At 30.9% G+C, this 19,953-nt stretch overlaps 1 protein-coding gene across 1 annotated transcript in view; it reads right to left on the reverse strand.

The window, feature by feature from the left end:
• The window catches only part of LOC142225065 (very long chain fatty acid elongase 7), a 34,034-nt gene extending 15,024 nt beyond the window's left edge, over positions 1-19,010 (reverse strand). The window contains exons 1-3 of the mRNA XM_075294842.1: positions 18,414-19,010; positions 8,761-8,951; positions 8,562-8,639 (exon numbers count right to left, since the gene is read on the reverse strand). Of these exons, the coding sequence (XP_075150957.1) occupies positions 8,562-8,639; positions 8,761-8,951; positions 18,414-18,558 (414 nt within the window). The 5' untranslated portion in view covers positions 18,559-19,010. The remainder of the gene's footprint in view (positions 1-8,561; positions 8,640-8,760; positions 8,952-18,413) is intronic.
• Between the last annotated feature and the right edge of the window lie 943 nt (positions 19,011-19,953).

Below are 19,953 nucleotides of genomic sequence, written 5' to 3' on the forward strand. Positions count from 1 at the left end.
TATCCATGTTTAAATCAGAAATTGTAGGAAGAAACATTCGTAAAATTATATATAACAAATTTGATGATATTAGATTAAACAAGTATATACGGCCGTATGTTCGGCCAGGCCGAATCTTATGTACCCAACACCATGGATTGCGTAGAAACTTCTACGAAAGACTGTCATCCACAATCGAATTAATTGGGTTGTGGTATCTTAAAACTTCTTAACATCGTTTTCTAAATTGTGAGTTAGTCCATACGTGGTATATATTAGACAAAAAAGGTATGTATAGGTAAGTCTACAAATAATTACGAATCGATATGGACTTTTGCACGGTACGTAGACAGCCAGAATTGAAATATGGCGGTGCTTATATGTGGGCTATATACAACTATGAACTTGATATGGACCAATTTTTGTGTGATTGAGGATCGATTTATCTGAGGGCTATATATAACTATAGACCGATATGAACCTAGTTAGGCATGGTTGTTAACTGCCATATACTAGCACAAAGTACCAAATTTCAACTGACTCGGATTATTTGCTCCTCCAAGTGGCTCCAAAACCAAATCTCGGGAACGATTTATATGGGGGCTGTACATGATTATGGGCTGATATGGACCACTTTTGGCATGGTTGTTAAATATCATATACTACCACCACGTACCAAATTTCAACCAGATCGGATGAATTTTGCTTCTCCGAAAGGCACCCGAGGTCAAATCCGGGGATCGGTTTATATGGGGGCTATATTTAATTATGGACTGATATGAACCAATACTAACATCACGTACCAAATTTCAACCGAATCGGATGAATTTTGCTCTTCCAAGGGGCTCCGGAGGTCAAATCTGGGGATCGATTTATATGGGGGCTATATATAATTATGAACGGATATGGACCAATTTTTGCATGGTCGTGAGAGACCATAGACTAACACCATGTGCCAAATTTCAGCCAGATCGGATGAAATTTGCTGCTCTTAGAGGCTCCGCAAGCCAAATCGGAGGATCGGTTTATATGGGGGCTATATATAATTATGGACCGATGTGGACCAATTTTTGCATGGTTGTTAGAGACAATATACCAACACCATGTAGCAAATTTCAGCCGGATCGGATGAAATTTGATTCTCTTAGAGGCTCCGCAAGCCAAATCTGGAGATCGGTTTATATGGGGCTATATATAATTATGGACCGATTTCGACCAATTTTTGCATTGGTGTTTGAGGCCATATATTAACACCACGTACCAAATTTCAACTGAATCAGATGAATTTTGGTCTTCCAAGAGGCTCCGGAGGTCAAACCTGGTGATAGGTTTTTATGGGGGCTATATATAATTATGGACGGATATGGACCAATTTTTGAATGGTCGTTAGAGACCATAAACTAACACCATGTACCAAATTTCAGCCAAATCGGATGAAATTTGCTTCTCTTAGAGGCTCCGCAAGCCAAGTCGGGGGATCGGTTTTTATGGGGGCTATATATAATTATGGACCGATGTGAACCAATTTTTGCATGGTTGTTAGAGACCATATACCAACACCATGTACCAAATTTCAGCCGGATCGGATGAAATTTGCTTCTCTTAAAGACTCCGCAAGCCAAATCGGGGGATCGGTTTATATGGGGGCTATACGTAAAAGTGGACCGATATGGCCCATTTGCAATACCATTTGCAATACCGACCTACATCAATAACAATCACTTGTGCCAAGTTTCAAGTCGATAGCTTGTTTCGTTCGGAAGTCAGCGTGATTTCAACAGACGGACAGACGGATATGCTCAGATCGACTCAGAATATCACCACGACCCAGAATATATATACTTTATGGGGTCTTAGAGCAATATTTCGATGTGTTACAAACGGAATGACAAAGTTAATATACCCCCATCCTGTGGTGGAGGGTATAAAAATTAGTGAAATACGCTCATATGGGAGCCACTGTACGACAATAGTTTGGTACTTAAAACTTGTTTATTTCAAACTTAATGAAGATCGAGTCAAAATTGGCGAAAAGTCAATCATATCAATAATGTGATTCTGAACAGAATTACTGGTCTATGATTAATGTTTCTGGTACACCCAAAAAAAGTGAACCCTATATTTCACTGAAACCAATTTAACTTTATTCTAGTTCACGGAATTATTAGGTTTGGAGAAAGTTTCTTTTACTGTAATCATTTTTTTGTGTACGTTGGTTAAATTAACTAAAAAACGGGAAAAAGTTATACCCAAATAAAGTATAAAGATTTACTAAATTCGTACTTCTCATAAAATAGTTCATTATTTCTTTAAATTTGTAAATTTTATTACAAATGCGCCCTTCTTGAACTTCATATGTCACTAAAGACATTCTTGCAATTTTGAACTCCAATTTTTTCCTTCAAACTACAAAATTTTTTTTAACAAGTGAAAAAAAAATTATTTTTATATTTACTTTTTTGTGATATCGGCGTGATGTCAGCGTTTGTAATACTGTTTAGTTAAAATTTTCAAAAAAAAAAAAATATAAATTTTCTAAAATTAACCAAAATTTTTCTTTCTGGTGGGTTCACTGTTTTTTCAGTGTAGGATCAATTTTACCAACATTACTATCGAACTAAGTTGAAGATGAGGCAGAATTCATTGATAAGATAAAATATCATAACCTGTAGTATAACAATGTTTAATATATACTAGAAAAAAAAAGGAAAATGTAGGTTAATTTTAGAAAATTTTACCCAAACTGTTTTACATGCACCTATATCAATCCGAAAAAAGTAAATATTTTTAGTTAAATTCATGAAGATTTATTAGACATATTTTTTTGTAAATTTGAAAGAAAATTTCGTTTATGAAGGAAAAATTTGGTAGGTAGTTCATGACGGTCGCTGCTTTGATAAAATTTACAATTTACAGAGAAATTCTGAACTATTTTGTGGGAAATATGAATTTGGTATATCTTTATGGTTCATTTGAGTATAAAATTTTCTAGTTTTTTGTTAATCTAACTAACCTAAACAAAATATTATTGAAGTCAAACAAACTTTCTCATATTGGAAAAGTTATGACTATTATGAGATATATATATGATGACCGCATATTTATTCATCACACCAAGAATTATGAATAAGATTATTGCAACCAAGTTATCATAATGCCTTCCAGCGGTATACTTTTTACGAAAATTCCCTGCATTTGAACTGGGGTTTCCCTTGATATAGCTGTAATGGCCGTACAATTTTGTAAACTTTTTTTACTTGTGATAATTTCTTGGTTTTTACAACCGTAATGAAGTATTCATTGATTGACATAAACGATTCGCTTAAAAATAATAAACCTGCAGCTTCTATCTTCCAGATTACTTAATTTTACATAAACAATTTTAATGTAATACTTAACTGAACTTGATATATTTGTATGATTTATCTTTGTCAAACAATTCTATTAAACTGACGGATATTTGTGGTAATAATAAATGAAGGAAATACCCCTCCAGCTCAATGGCCATGTTAGTAGGGACATTAAACTTCGGTAATGAGGGCTAAAAACCACACTATTGCTGTTTAGTGGCCATTAGTAGTATTTATTTAAGTAATTGGGCTTACTCACAGAGGCACACCTTCAAATGGATTTGTAAAAAAGCTATGCGCATTTTGGTGATGTCTGCAGTGCCTTACATGAAATATCCACAAACAGGCCATTATTGTTTACATTGAAATCTAAAGATGTGTGAAAATTTGTGAAGATTTTCAAAATTATCGATAAATAGTTTTGGGTTAAACAAAATAACCACACAATGACTTTAAGAATTATTTTGGCTTTGTGGTTGAGAAACAAAAATCACATATAAGTAGCATATATAGCCAGTGTGTTGCCAAGTTATTGGCATTAATTGGATGTAGTGGTTGAAAAACACTCTGAGGGGTATACATCTCACACATTTACATTTTCTTTACCACTCCATGCTCATGTCCATGCCCAATGCTGCATGATAATATTGAGTCGGTTCAATGGCTATATCAAGTAGTAGAATTGGCCGGTTGTGCAATAAGCAACGACCTTCAGTACGAAAAGTGTGCTGGAAAATAACCACAAATTCTGTGCTGGAAAATAAAATTCGTCGATGTCGATTCACTTGAAAAGGAGAACATGTACATACTCGTACATTTATTAAGTAGCCAACTGATTTTAGCCGAACTAACTCCTTGTGCTAAAGAACGGAAATATAAACAAGTATACCAATTTTTTTGTCTATATATTAGTTTGTGTTTATTTTTGTCTGCATGTTATCATGCGTTTAAAGTATGCTGGTATTTTTTTTAAGTTTTGTTGTTAATGTCGAATGGTTACCAAAAAATGTAAGCAGATGTCTTTGGTGGTTCGTTTCTTAAGTCTTTAGATTTATTCTTATTTATTTCCATTAATTGGATGCGAATCGATAGAATAGAGTTTTTATCGAATGGTTTGAATACATATTACACAATAAAACCAGAAATGTTGCATTTCAATTGTACTTGTTTGAGCCGTTCGTGTATGCCTCAATGAAAAGAATAGATTTGAGAACATATAAAATCGGCATTTCCTCATTTGGCAAAATATGGTTTAGAGCATTAGTGAGAATGTTTTAAAGCGTATCAATACAATTTTAATATATTAAACAGCCTGTTTCATGGTCCCCCGTTTGTAGAATTAAAATTAGTGTAAATCAAGTTGCGGACCGAATATTTGTTCTAGAATTTTTGATTAACTCCATAATAGCTATTACGTTTGGGTAATACGTCCGTAGTTTGCATCGAAAATTATGGTTACTTTTAAATAATAATTTCAAACAAAAGGAATATTGTGTTAATGCATTGGACCCTTCACATTTTTGATAAATTGTTGATAAATGTGTATATGTCTTTGTTTTTCGCAGCGAAAACAAAACCAAGCTCTCACTTTAAAATGATTTAAAGAACAGGCGCTAAAAAAGGTTTCGTGATTTGCCAGGTTTTTCTTGTTCTGAAAAAAACGTCTCCAGTGTAATCCGTATAGTGTTATCAAGAATGGGTCAACAGTGGTGACAGATTTAATAGAGAGTAGCATTAGTTATTAATTGTACCTAGATAGTAATATTAGGAACATTAAAAATTGTATACATATTGAATAATCATATATGGATATTTATTTGACGAAAATTCATAAACATCATTCAAAATTGTTAATTTACTTTAGAATTTTGTTTTTCTATTCGATTTGATTTTTGGAAATTGTACGAAGGTGTTCATTACTACGTTAATTGATTTTTATACTAAGGTTCATTCAGTTCATACAATTTTTGAGTCATACTTGGGATAAGAAAAAAATCATTGGACTGTGGAAATTTTCGAAGCAAAATTATTAAATTCAACTATTAGTACAATTTGGCATCAGTTTAACAGTGAACTCTTTTCTGTGTAAGCTAAACAGATTAAGCTATTAATAATTGTGTAATTGAAATGTATACCCAAATAGGTCATTGGTCAAATGAGGTCATAAGTATACTCGTATGATCACAGACCAAGTATATACATATTATATGTTATCTTAACAATTCTTTATAAGCAAATTTCTATTGCGAAATTAGGATTGTGCGTTGATAGTACTATATTGTAGTTAGTAATAAAATTATAGTTTCTTGTTACAAAAAGTAGAGGAAACCACAATATAACTAATCAAATGGAATTAAAACCTCAACATCATTGAAAGGCTACAAGCTACACTTATTCTAAAATTATCTGTAGACGGAAGTAGATTTCTTGTTGGTATTTCCGTTATTATTCGCAACACAATATATTATTACCTGCCCAAAGTTTGCATATGTAGAAATTTTGCATGAATTTTGCTAACACATACACGGGGAGTGAGAAAATAAATGCTTAGGTCTTAAGTCTTTTGATTTTCAGTCCATAATGCATTATGGTTAGTTCTGTGGAACTAACGCAACTATTAAGGTGACTGTTTAACCCTCTAATGCCCAATCCCGCCTTTAGGAGGGCTTCGTTAAATAAGGAAGCTTTTAGTAAAACACACTTTAAGACATCAAAAATGGGTCAAATAAAAAGAAAATTCTATTGAAATTGTCCAAGAGGCTTGGCAGCATAACTGAATTTTACCGAATATATATTTTTTTGTAGAGGTGTGCACGTGACACGAAATTGTCGTGACTCACGAAAATTTTCGTGATTCGTGCGTGAGTCGCTCATGACAACAGCGTGAGTGTGCGTGATTAACAAAACAAAATGTAGTGCGTGAGAGTGAGTCACGAAAATAATATCTCCGTGAGTGTGCGTGATTAACGAATTACACTCACGAAAATATTCCTGCTCATAAAAATTTCAATTAAATTCAATTACAATTTTAGTGACACCTGGGATGTTAAGAGTTTAATAACACTCTCGATTTTAATAATGCTCATGTTTTCAGACACTTCGGTAAGCTAAATTAATCATAAAATTATTCGTGAGTCACGATATTTTTCGTGAGTCACGACGTTTTCGTGCGTGAGTACAAATTTTCTTTTCGTGAGTGTGCTTGAGCGGGAGTCCTACCAAAAAATATCGTGCGTGAGCGTGAGTAAACTATTACTCACGTGCATACCTCTATTTTTTTGTTTTTGTGCCATTAAGGTTGCCAAAATGTCAAAAATGCCAAAATGTTTGTTAAAAAATCTAAACATATATATTGGAAGTGAGAATATTAACCATTTTATGCTTAATGTTGTCTATAGGCAATATTTAGTTAAGTGCTTCAAATTTTCAAGTGAAAGTCATAAAAAATTTTTAGAAATTTTTTATCTAGACAATGTTTATAAAAAAATCGTAGAAAGTTTTTCAAATCGTAGGGGGGGCTATCGGTAGAAAATGTCCTGTAACTGAAGAACATACAGGACGTAGGTACAAGACGTAAGAGAAAAACATATGTGACATAAGAAACTAGCTGAGACTATTCGTTGATCATTTACAATAAAAGTGATAAATAAATGTACCTCAAGTTTGTTGTTAGACAATGCATAAAGAAAAGTATTGTACGAATTTGTACGTCCAAAATGCTTGTGGCATTAATCATTTGTATCTGTGCTGATTTTCGTTGTTGTTTTCTCTTTCCGATATTTCACGTATATACACAAAAATGAAATGAATGTTTGAAATATATCTGTCATTTGACAATGTTTATAAAAAAATCGTAGAAAGTTTTTCAAATCGTAGGGGGGGCTATCGGTAGAAAATGTCCTGTAACTGAAGAACATACAGGACGTAGGTACAAGACGTAAGAGAAAAACATATGTGACATAAGAAACTAGCTGAGACTATTCGTTGATCATTTACAATAAAAGTGATAAATAAATGTACCTCAAGTTTGTTGTTAGACAATGCATAAAGAAAAGTATTGTACGAATTTGTACGTCCAAAATGCTTGTGGCATTAATCATTTGTATCTGTGCTGATTTTCGTTGTTGTTTTCTCTTTCCGATATTTCACGTATATACACAAAAATGAAATGAATGTTTGAAATATATCTGTCATTTTAATTTTAATATCACAAAAAATGAGGGACAGTTAAGTAGAAATTAGCTCAGCATACTCTTCTGGGACCATCGATTGGCGGCTACAGTAATTTTCTAAATTTCGACAAAAAAAATCGTTTCATTTGATTTTTTGGAAGTGTAATGTAAATGCCGTATAAGCTCAAAATATTGGTCTGCCAATATACCTAACCTAACTTAACGTATGACCGATTTGTGATATAAATTAAAAATTAAATAAACATATGATTTAATAAAGGCATTTTAATAACGCTTATATACCGGGTTTTTATCAATATACGACGATATATCACATTTTTTAATCTTCATGTATGGAAATTCCCACTTAATACAAAATGTCATGACGTATCCATTTCATACCTTTTCCTCATACTTCTGTACTTCTGTATAAATGTCACTTGTTTAGTTTTGTGTATATACGTCATGACTGTGCAGTTTTTAACAAAATGACTATGTATAAAGAAGAAGAAGTTATTATTTTACGCTCTGTTTGCAAACATTTCTAGGGGCATTCCCCATTTCCCACTCGCATTGAAGTTTATGTCTTAAGTCTTTTGTTTTAGCAACCATATGACGATTGATCATCGATGATCAATGATGATGATTCAAATAAAACAGTTTTACTTCCACATGTCAACAAATAAATTATGCAATATTTTGATTTGTTTTATATTTGATTTGTTGTTGTTGTTTTTGGGTTATTGGAAAAATAAAATGGTCTATTGTCTTTGGTAGAGGGAAGAGTCGGCGGACTGTGGATGATGATGCTAAAACATAAATGTGGCCCCGCATCAATGACCGGTTTATTGTGTGATTTGATTGCTTTGCATCGTATATGGATACAACGGGAATTTTTGAATGAGATATTTTCTGAAGATGGTTGAAAGTGCAAACAATTGGGCAACTTGATGACATTGAAATTTCAGAACAAGAATATTATCTTCGTATTTTAAGCACCATGTTTTTAATTTGTATTCTAAAATGATCTATTTTCTTTTCTTAATTATTAATTACTTACCCGTTTTGACATGGGACCATCTGAATAATCCACAGGTTGACATTTCAGATTATAGTTTAGCCATCCTGCTACCAAGTGCTGAAATATATAGACATTTAAATAAATAAGAATTATACGAAGTGAGTATTTTTAAATAATTTTGCAATACAATTTTTTTTGTTCTGAATTATCATTTTGAGTTTCCATTTCTATAGCTTACCTCATAAAACATATAGCCGCTTATAGCTACTTGAAAGGCATTATATATGACCATGGTACGTTTAAGCTGGAAAGGTTTCCGATCACGCATAATATAAGGTCCTATCAGTAAAACCCACGATAAATATATGCCTACAAGACCAAATGTGTATAGGGGGTTTGACATTAAAGGGAACCGTTCTGCTCTGGGGTCTGTAAAAAAGAATGAAAGGAAACAATTAGAAAATTTTTGCAATTTAGTTTAGAAATTCGTTACGAGTACACTTGTCACTCTGACTAGAACAATCAATGCAACCAAATTGTTATTTTGCAACTCGGTTTTTTTTTAATTATAACTTGGATCAATTTCAATGACCACATCCACATTTGATTAGATATATAAAAGAGATGATGTTATGACTGCGTTTCAATTGAGTACAGATTGCAATTAAATGCACGAGACAATGAACGTTTAATAAATTTCCGTTGATTTAATGGAATTTTCTAAGGCAGGGGATTTTAAGACGAAAACAATTTTAATCTTCTTAGTATCATTTAAATGTTCAAGGCGTTTTTATGATCCATCGAATTACGGAAATGAAATTGCGGAACAGGGGTATGATTTTCCGGTATGGTTTTGAACTTAAACACATATTGCTTTATTAATTCATATTGGAATTTAATTGTCTATCTTAATATAGCCAGTCCAGAGAAAGTACTATTGACTTCTTGTGTGCCATCGTCCAAATAATTCAAAATGAATAGATGATAATGAAGATATTATGCTGAAATTTTGGAACATATTCCTTAGTTTTTGTCACCAAGTTCGAAGATAAGTACTTGGTCTCATCACCTGACTAATCACACGAGCAGTTTAGTGTAGTAAATATCAACAAAATGATGATGCAAATTTTGAGTTTAGTGGTTTTTAGGACCCATATTCAAATATGATTATTTGTAGATTCCCCTTTATAGGGTTGCAATATATTAACTCTGTAATTCACAAAGAAAGAACCTACATGGTTTATTTTAAAAATTATATCAGCGGCGACTTGCAACAAGAATATTATCTTCGTATTTTAAGCACTATGTTTTTAATTTGTATTCTAAAATGATCCATTACATGGTCAGCGGCGACTTGAAACAAATTCGTTAACAATTTAATCAAGTTGGAGAAAATTGATGGAAAATAAATAATATTTTTGTTTAAGAAAATATCATGTGCGCTACGAAAATTCCAGACTGGCGTAATATAGAGAAATTTTACTTATTTTGGAAAAATATGAACTATTTTTTGAGAAAACCGGATTTAATAAATTGTGGAGAAAAATTTAACTTAAGTTAACTAATTTTCATGAACAACAACAAAATCAAATGGGTTTTGAAATCTTATTTGCTGAAAGTTGTGGAGCATTGCAAATGGAATGTTATTAATGGGATTTCATTACATAACTTGGAGTCAAAGTCGTGGTTGACTTCTCCCGAGTCCTGGGTCTCTGGTTGGTGCATTTCATACAAAATAAAGTGGCTATACTTTGTCAAGATTTTGTTGGGGTGAATTATATAGACACACAATTGGTTAATGGCGACAATAAAACATAAACGCCAGATTAATTGCTACAATTTGACGAAAAGAGATTTAAATATGTGGGGTTAATGACTTGAAAGCAATTTTCTTAAAATTTAATCGTCAGTTATTTACAAGAATTTATGGGAATTATCTTAGGCCTGTTGCTTCCTTAAATTACTTTACCTTATAAGTACATAGGTTTACATTTTATTCATTTGCTTTGGATCTTTCACCTCAACCTGGGTTATCTTGTACGCCAGTTTTTGAAATCACAATCTCAGTCAAAATGACAATACAAAGTAAATAATTCATTAGTAATTGAAATTTTGTGAACGTTTTTTTTTATAGAAATAATAATATACTAGAGCCCATAAAACATCTCCATAAACGCATTTCGACCACACAACTTAATTCAAGATCGCTTAATACCAGCACAAATAAATATGAATATGATTTTTTTTAAATATTTTTGCGCGTAATGAGCTATTATTTGAGTTCATAGCATCTGGCTTAGAGGGTGAGGGGGAGCTTGAGGAAATAAATAGACGTATCATCGTGAGCTGTGCGCGTACCTCAGTAGTATGTTTGTTAAATGTAATTAAATCAACAAAACCTTTGGTTTTATATCTTTAAAGACGTTTTAATGATCTCCATAATTGTCAGTCAACAATACACATACAGAAGGAGAAACAAATGTAAGGCTTATATATATGCTCTTAGACCAAAATAGCAAAACACAACAAAAGAACATCTCAAAAACATTGACATTTGCAAGGTTTTCTTCAAATCAATTCAGTGAGAAAATAACAAAGTTAAAACTTCTCTTAGAAGTTTGAAATGAAGTCGTTCCGTTGTGAACACCTTCTCTTAAGGTTAGATAAACACGATTAAGCTAATTTATTTGAAAGCCCAAATGAATAGCGGCACTATTTGAGTGTTTTATTTAAAATTGATATTGATAGACAGCAGTATTTTGATTTTTTTTTTAAGATTTTCGGTACAAAAACAAAAGATAAATAAATAAACAAATAATATTTTCGACATATCGATCAATTTGCAATGTTGTCGGTGTTTTTCATTTCAATAATGGAATCCCAGTAAAAAAAAATATTTGATTTTGTTTTCAAAATTTTATTGTTTTGCTGTCCAAGTGAAGGACTAATGTGATTAAAGTAAAATTTAAATTTGTTTTATTTATTTCATTCTAATTAAATATAGTTTCTTTGGAAGTTTCTCTGATGATGTTATTGAATATAAGTCTTTATTTCGATATATTCGCTAAATTTTTGTGGAGCCAAATAATTAAAATATTTTACAATGGCAAAAAGCGTAAAAAGTCGAAAACCGATCAAAATTGCTTTTATATAATTTAGTTTTCGTTTCTAAAAGCCAAAAAAAAAGAGCCCGAAAACCTACACGGATGAAAAAGACTGTTTTTCATATGTTTGGGTGTAAAAATTATATGTTTGGAACTCAAATTTTTGAAGACAATATTTTTAAGTGCAAGCATATAATGTTCATAAACAAGCATAACATGTTTGGGACATATATGTTAATATGTTAGAACATATTACTTTTGGGACATATAATATAATATGCTCAGATGCAAACATATATTAATTTAGGAGAGACTTAGAGAGTATTCTGCAAGTAAAATAATGGATGTAACCAATTGGCGCCTTAAAAATATATCCACACAAAGAAAATTTCATAAATTTTTTTTTTCTACCAGTGTATGTCCTAAGTGTATGAAACATAATATGTTTGAATAATACAAACAATATTTTGTTTGGACCAATCCTAAAAATATATATGCTTGAAGCAAAATGTGTTTGGGGTATATGTTACAGAAGCGATTTTTTTGTTGGAGTTAAAAATTACTAAAAAGTCTTTAGTGCCATACGAAGTTCAAGATAAGCGCACGAATTTAGCATATCTGTATGTGTATATACAAAAAATTATAAAAGTCAGGGAAACTTTCTCAAAATATAATAATTACATGAACTAAATTAGAATTAAATTGGCTTCAGTGCCCTACAGGATTCTATTTTTATACCCACCACCATAGAATGGTGACGGGGGTATAATAAGTTTGTCATTCCGTTTGTAACACATCGAAATATCGATTTCCGACTATATAAAGTATATATATTCTTGATCAGGGAGAAATTCTAAGACGATATAACGATGTCCGTCTGTCCGTCTGTCTGTCTGTCTGTCTGTCTGTCTGTCTGTCTGTCTGTTGTAATCACGCTACAGTCTTCAATAATGAATCAATCGTGCTGAAATTTTGCACAAGCTCGTCTTTTGTCTGCAGGCAGGTCAAGTTCGAAGATGGGCTATATCGGTCCAGGTTTTGATATAGTCCCCATATAAACCGACCTCCCGATTTGGGGTCTTGGGCTTATAGAAATCGTAGTTTTTATCCAATTTGCCTGAAATTTGAAATCTGGAGGTATTTTATGACCATAAAGAAGTGTGCCGAAAATGGTGAGTATCGGTCCATATTTTGGTATAGCCCCCATATAGATCGATTTCCCAATTTTACTTCTTGGGCTTCTAGAATCCGAAGTTTTTATCCTATTTGCCTGAAATTGGAAATCTAGAGGTATTTTCGGGTCACAAAGAGGTGTGCCGAAAATGGTGAGTATCGGTCCATATTTTAGTATAGCCCCCATAAGAACGATCTCCCGATTTAACTCCTTGGGTTTCTAGAAACCGTAGTTTTTATCTGATATGCCTGAAATTGTAAATATTCTGGTATTTTAGGCTCACAAAAACGTGTATCGGATTAAGTTTTTATCGGTCCATTTGGTAATGCCTCCATATAGACCGACTTCACTTCTTGAGGGTGTAGAAGGCGCACTGATCGTGACAATTGCTTGAAACTCAATGTAAAATTTCCAGATTTTACTTCTACAGATTTAAGATTTCAAATCAAGACGTTATTTTATAATTTTCTAGCACACTTACAAGAGATGTTAATGATTCCTCTAAAACTCAAACAAAAATGGTTCTTATAAATCCAGAATCTGATATAGTCTTCATAGGTGAAATCTTTAAATTTATCTTCGGGAAGTGTCCTCAAGTCCTCAAGCCCTCCTGAAATTTCAAAGGAAACCCTAATATTTGGTTCATGGTGGTGGGTATTTAAGATTCGGCCCGGCCGAACTTACTGCTGTATATACTTGTTTAATGTATGATATGTTATGTTTATTAAATTTAAAAATATAGGTTAAATTTAGAAATGATTAGCTGAACTTCCACGTGGGAAAATTGAACTCAATTGTACTCCATTTTTTGAAATTTCCAAAATGCGTTGTTAAAATGACAGTTTTGGAGAAAAAATGATTATTACCATTTTTGAAAATTGTATGACCAATTTCGTCTACTTTAGTTTTTGTTCGGTCATTGAAATTTATACCCACGCTTAGTTCATAAAATTTTTTAACATACTTGGATGCAAAAATTTAATAGAACTTTAATAGCAATAAAAACAAATGTTTTGCAATAGACATTAGTTAATTTTAGTAATAATTTAATAAAGGATTTGTTTCTGTGGGATATGATAAAAGTAACTAATTATGTTTTCCTAGAAATTAAAGAAAATTTATTAAATATAAATTGTTTCTATAGTATAAGAAAATATCGTGTATTGAAGAAAAACTGGATTTAGAAGTTTCCAAGATGTAGCTCCATACGAAATTCAAGAGGGGTACATTTTCAAAAATCTCAACTACTTGATTTGTGGATAACTTTTTTTCTCTTTTTTTGCTCATGTAAATAAAGTAAAACAAAAATTATTAAAATGAAGAAAATTTTTTCATATGGGGGTAAGTCTAACTTAGCCTGAAACAAAGGGGCTACCACTATAGCTAACCTGACCGAACACGTGTAGGTTTTAACTATTACTCATAATGTGGTTTGATGTTATTTTAAATATTTCCATTTCATCAAAGATATACACTCTATAGTGAATTGAAAACATGGTGGAGTTATAAATAGTAGTGACACATAGATATGCTATTGGAGATCCATCCAAGCTGAACTATGAGATTATTCTAAAGAAATATGTATTTTTGTAGAATTATAATTCAATTAGCATTCTCAATTTATTAACATTTATATGTAAGATTTTGTTTAACGAAAATCTACTCATCCATTTGATTTCAAGAAATTATAGATCAACAAACAAATGAAGGCTTTCCAGTCTGGTTTAGCTATATGCTTATTAGAATGTTAAGATAAATTGCTTTACGAAATATATGTGATACTAGTAAAGCACAATGGAATTGTTTTGTTGATTTTGCATATTTTAACTATTTTATTGTTAAGAAGGAACTACCGAAGATACTAGTAGGTCATAGGGATGGAAAACACAATTTTTAAGAAAGTACCAAAAATGTACTTTTTTGAGCGAAAAAGTACTTTTCACTAAATTTTAACAAAAATTTCATTGGAAGATTATTGTGAAGAGCTCCCTTAAATTGAATTTTAAGGAAAATAAAATTTTGTTTGTCAACTCCTAAATTTAAATATTTTCTTTTTTAGCCCTATATTTGCTTACAAAGTAGTATTGTAATCGCGGTTGCCACAGCTATACTTTATGGTACTACATAAATTTTCTGTAGATAAATAAAAATAATTTTTTGACAAAATTTTCTATAGAAATAAAATTTTGACAAAATTTTCTATAGAAATAAATTTTTGACAAAATTTTCTATAGAAATAAAATTTTGAAAAAATTTTCTATAGAAATAAAATTCTGACAAAATTTTCTATAGAAATAAAATTTTGACAAAATTTTCTATAGAAATAAAGTTTTGACAAAATTTTCTATAGAAATAAAATGTTGACAAAATTTTCTATAGAAATACAATTTTGACAACATTTTGTGTAGAAATACAATTTTGACAAAATTTTCTATAGAAGTACAATTTGACAAACATTTTCTATGGAAATACAATTTAGATAAAATTTTCAATAGAAACAAAATTTGCACAAATATTTATATAGAAATAAAATTTTGACAAAATTTTCTATAGAAATAAAATTTTGACAAATTTTCATTATTTTTAAAAATGTTTGTTAAATTTTTCTCCAAATGTTGGTAGAATACTTTTGTCTCAAGTTTCGACCGTAACTGTAATGTTTTGCATTATTTAAGAACGCGATCGATAACTTCTTATCTAGGCAGTGTTCGTGTGGAAGCGTAATGTAGAATCACGTGCGTTTTCGACTAAAACATTATTGAAATTCAAGAAAATCGTATTTGTAACTATGGCTTTTACAATATCCAGATTTTCTTCCCGCATGAACTTGTCTGTTTTGCCAAATTTGTAAAAGACTATTAGCAAATACGTTTGTTAAAGACTTTGGCAAAATATTACAATAGTTTGTCAAAACTATTGTACCATATATCTGATATCGGCTCAAAAATGTCTATCCAAAAAGTACTAAATCATTCGCGGGGGTACTACGGTACTGACCAGAGTGAAAAAGTATTGAAAAAAGTACTATAGTATTGCATTTTCCATCCCTGGTAGGTCAGCATTAAATACTACCCTACAAATAATATTGAAAAAATCATGAACAAATATGAAAATTGTTGACTTTAGCAGCGTAAAAATGAAGTTTTGGTAAGAAAACCCTTCTTTGGGAGACTCGTCTAGAATTCACAATGGATATATTCTAATCAAATGACATTTTCGGTTAATAGTGAAAATCGGGTTTTAACACTGATTAGCTGGTTTTGAAATCACAAAACAATATATTTATTTCAGTGAAATTAATATATACTTTCTCTTATCATCCCAAAGTCGAACTTTAAAAAAATGGGTATTTCTACATGAAAGAAAATTTTGTTTGATTAAGGTCAAAGTAGTAATTTTGCAAAAATTTTCAAATCTAATGAAATCGTTTTAAACATTTTTGACCTTTTGTTTCTGGATTTCAAGGCTACAAAGCGTTCAAAAATAGGAGATATCTTCAAACACTTTATTTTAAAGACATATTTACTTGAAACATAGCATAATTTCTACGTGCAGTCGAGTCTGCATTTGGAAACTTAAGTTGTCATTAATAAGTTTTTAAAGGAATTTGATAGCACATAAAGAAAAAACTAGAAAAAAAACAAATTTGCTTCCTAGTATCAAGAACGAAAACTCAAATTTATCAGAGAATTGTGTCTTACATCAATTCTCCGCTTCTTTGGCTCAGAACCAATACCAATCATTATTGAAAAATGCATATTGTAAAATCATTAGTGTAAATACAAAATCTTTGGAACCGGGCAAACTGTTTTTCAGTGAAGGTACATAATTTCCGAAAGTGTGGATATAAACCGATCTCCAGACTGTCCTTTTGATAGTTGAGAAATCGTCTACTTAATATCTTAATTTTACATAGACTTTATATAAATCAACCGTGTTGCAAGCTATTGTCGATGCAATCAATAACATTCTAAGTTGTAATGAAATTCCATACCGTTTTACACTTCATTGTATTTTGTTTTTTTTTTTTTTCATTACAGGTTCCCTAAGTACATATATGGTTAATATGATTACAATGGTTGACTTCGTGGTCGTGAGAGGTGTGTTTGTTTTTGTCATATGTTTGTTTTAGAACGACCCTTTTAAAAGCAAAGGTTTACTTGTTTTAAAAACGGATATCTTAACTATTCAAAATCTTTAAATTTCATTAAATTCTTTTTGTTCAATACAAGAATATTTCGTGTTTTGTTGCTAGAAATTAAAAAAAAAAATAGGAAGATTCGAATATTATTAAGTATTAGTCAACTATTTACCACAGCTGTTTAAATGAAGTATTAATAAAAAAAAATCATTTATGGTTTGACTATACCCACCTTAAACCTTATTTATTTCAATAATAAAATTTTTATAGAACCTGTTGCCATCGATGGTATACTGAAAAAAAAACATGTCCGGTTCCAAAGATTTTGTCTTTACTTTAAAAATTTTGGTATTGATTCCGAGCCAAAAAAGCGGAGAATACAAGTAAGGTTAAGTTTAAGACACAATTCCCTTTTAAATTTGTGTTTTGTGTATTTTTTTCGTTTTTCAGCTTTTTTTCTTCATATGCTATCAAAGTCATTTAAAAACGAGTTAACGACAACCTTTTTTTCTAAATTAAGACTCGACTTCCAGTAGAAATTATCCTATGTTTCAAGTAAAAAACGTCTTTAAAATAAAGTGTTGAAAAACATGTCCTATATTTGAACGATTTTTTGCTTTGTAGTCAAGATGCAAAAAGACAACAAATTTTAAGACAGTTTCATTAAATTTAAAGAATTTTTCTGAATTATTAAAGTCAAGTTGACCTTAGCCCATTTTTAAGTCAAATCAATTAATTATAAGGACAATACGACTTCATTGAAAAGTTTATCGACTTTTGGACAAGGAAAAAACTTTATATTAGAGAAATACGTCTTCTATGCCAAGCAAAATTTGCATTCGTATTTTAAAGACATGAAATCTTTGACCTCAAGACAATATTTTGTTCAGTGTACCAGAGAATTGTTAAGAAAACAAATAAGCGAATTTAAAAATGTCTCGCTCATGAAAATAATATATTATATCAAAATTAAGTTACAAATAAAAACATGTCATTGCAATTTAGAAATAATATATGCAAAATCTGTGTACACTACAAAAATATTTACGTGATATTGACGATTACGCAAGCTAAATTTGAGGATGCGGAATTTACAAAATATTAAGGACAAATTTCTTTAAAATAAAGAAATTTTGATTAAAATAAAATTTACAATCTTTGGATCCAAGTAAACTTTTTTTTTGAGTGTACGAATCGAAACATCATTTCGAAGGTACAACGTTGGTTCTTTATTTTTTTCTTTTGAAGAATCAATACCAACAGTAAAAAAATGTACGTACATTTTTGTTGATATTTTGTTAATATTATTAACTTTATTTTGAATATTCAAATAATATGAAGATGGGAGATTTATCTTAAAATTTTAGAGATGCATTTTTGAAAAGAAAACAAAAAATGTTTATGCACTTTTTTTATTCTTAAGCCTAATTAATTTTAACTTTTTTATTTTAATTTAAAGGTTTTACACCTACCGCCATAATCCTCAATGACCAAAGAGTAATATCTTTGTATTAATCCAGTAAAATTCTTTGTCACATAATGTGATTTGAATTCTGTGATGGCGATGTGGGCAATCTCAGCGGCCATATCCAATCCTGATGTGATGTTTCTGTTCATTTTGTCAAATTATTGGCTTGGTGTGTGTGAGTTGATTGGTACAATAATGATGTTATTTGCTTTTATAGTTTTTTTATTTATTTAATAACTAAAAGAAGTAACACTTTGTTAACGATATTCAACTTTAGCAAATTTTAAATTTGTTGTATGCTATGAGCACATTATTACTTGCGATTTATTTTTTGGTATTTCGCTTTTATATAAAAAAATCAAAGATATATATTTCCTTTGTTTATATTTTTATTGATTTTCAATTATATTCCTATAAATTTGGAAAATTCTTTAACATTTTATATCCGTTAAAGTTGGGATATTTTTGCAGTATTTTTTTCTATGTCTTTTGTTTGATTATTTTTATGGTATCATAACACCGTTTTCGATTTCGTTTAGATATTTTGTGAAACTTTTGCCAAACCGAACCGTATGAATTTTTATGCTCAACTGATTTAAAAACTTCTCAACCTGCATAAGATAATATAATTTTTTTGAATAAAACTCAAAACGCGGCAATTCACGAAATGCTACTACACCAACGACAGTGGCTCACATGGAGCCTAGTTTGTTGGTATGTACACAAGCTCACACATACAATCGCACGCTAAAGTATCTGAGAATAATAAGACTCCAAAGCGCAAGATCCCCACAGTAATGGTGCTTTGTAAATATCGATCATAACGATAATCACTGAAACACAAAACTATTCCCCCTCTACAACAAAAGCGGCAGAGCAGAACAGAGAACAAGGCAGAGGAACTGTGAGAGACATAGAGACACCGGTTCGTTTTCATTCAATACAGCAATGACTTCGAAAAGCGAGGTGACGTCTCAAGCCAAGCCAAGCTTAGATCAAATCAAAGCTTAACTTAAACTCAAGGTATCAAATCATACATAAACAATATTCAGTTCCGTTGTTGGTGTGCTAAAAGTTCTTTTGGGGGTTGTTGTTTCTAGCAATAACAATAGTAGTGGTTAGTACTTGAACTAAAAGAAATAAAGCTTTTCTGTACTCTAACTAGAATATGCGTCAAGAAAACCGCCTAACTTGTATGTGTTAAATCGCGTTGGTTTAGCAGCATGCATGTGGGAGAGTGTGTGTGTACGCGTATCCACAACTCACTACTTTTGATATTTGAGAACATACCTTTGGACATCTCATTTAAATGAATACTTAAATAAAACAGTATAATTTATATTTTTAGCTATCCTTAACATTATTAAATGACAAGATTTAGATTAAAAGTACTCCGTTATTTTCTATACAGAATTTTTGTTTTTTAATTTCTTAAAACTTAAATTGCTCTATATACTTAAAGTGATATTGTCATAATCGCTAAGATTTGGTGTTCTCAAATTTGGAATTCGATTTTTTTTAACACGGAAAATATATATCTCCAT

Source organism: Haematobia irritans, chromosome 1 (genome assembly GCF_050003625.1).
Source record: "Haematobia irritans isolate KBUSLIRL chromosome 1, ASM5000362v1, whole genome shotgun sequence".
Lineage (NCBI taxonomy): Eukaryota > Metazoa > Arthropoda > Insecta > Diptera > Muscidae > Haematobia > Haematobia irritans.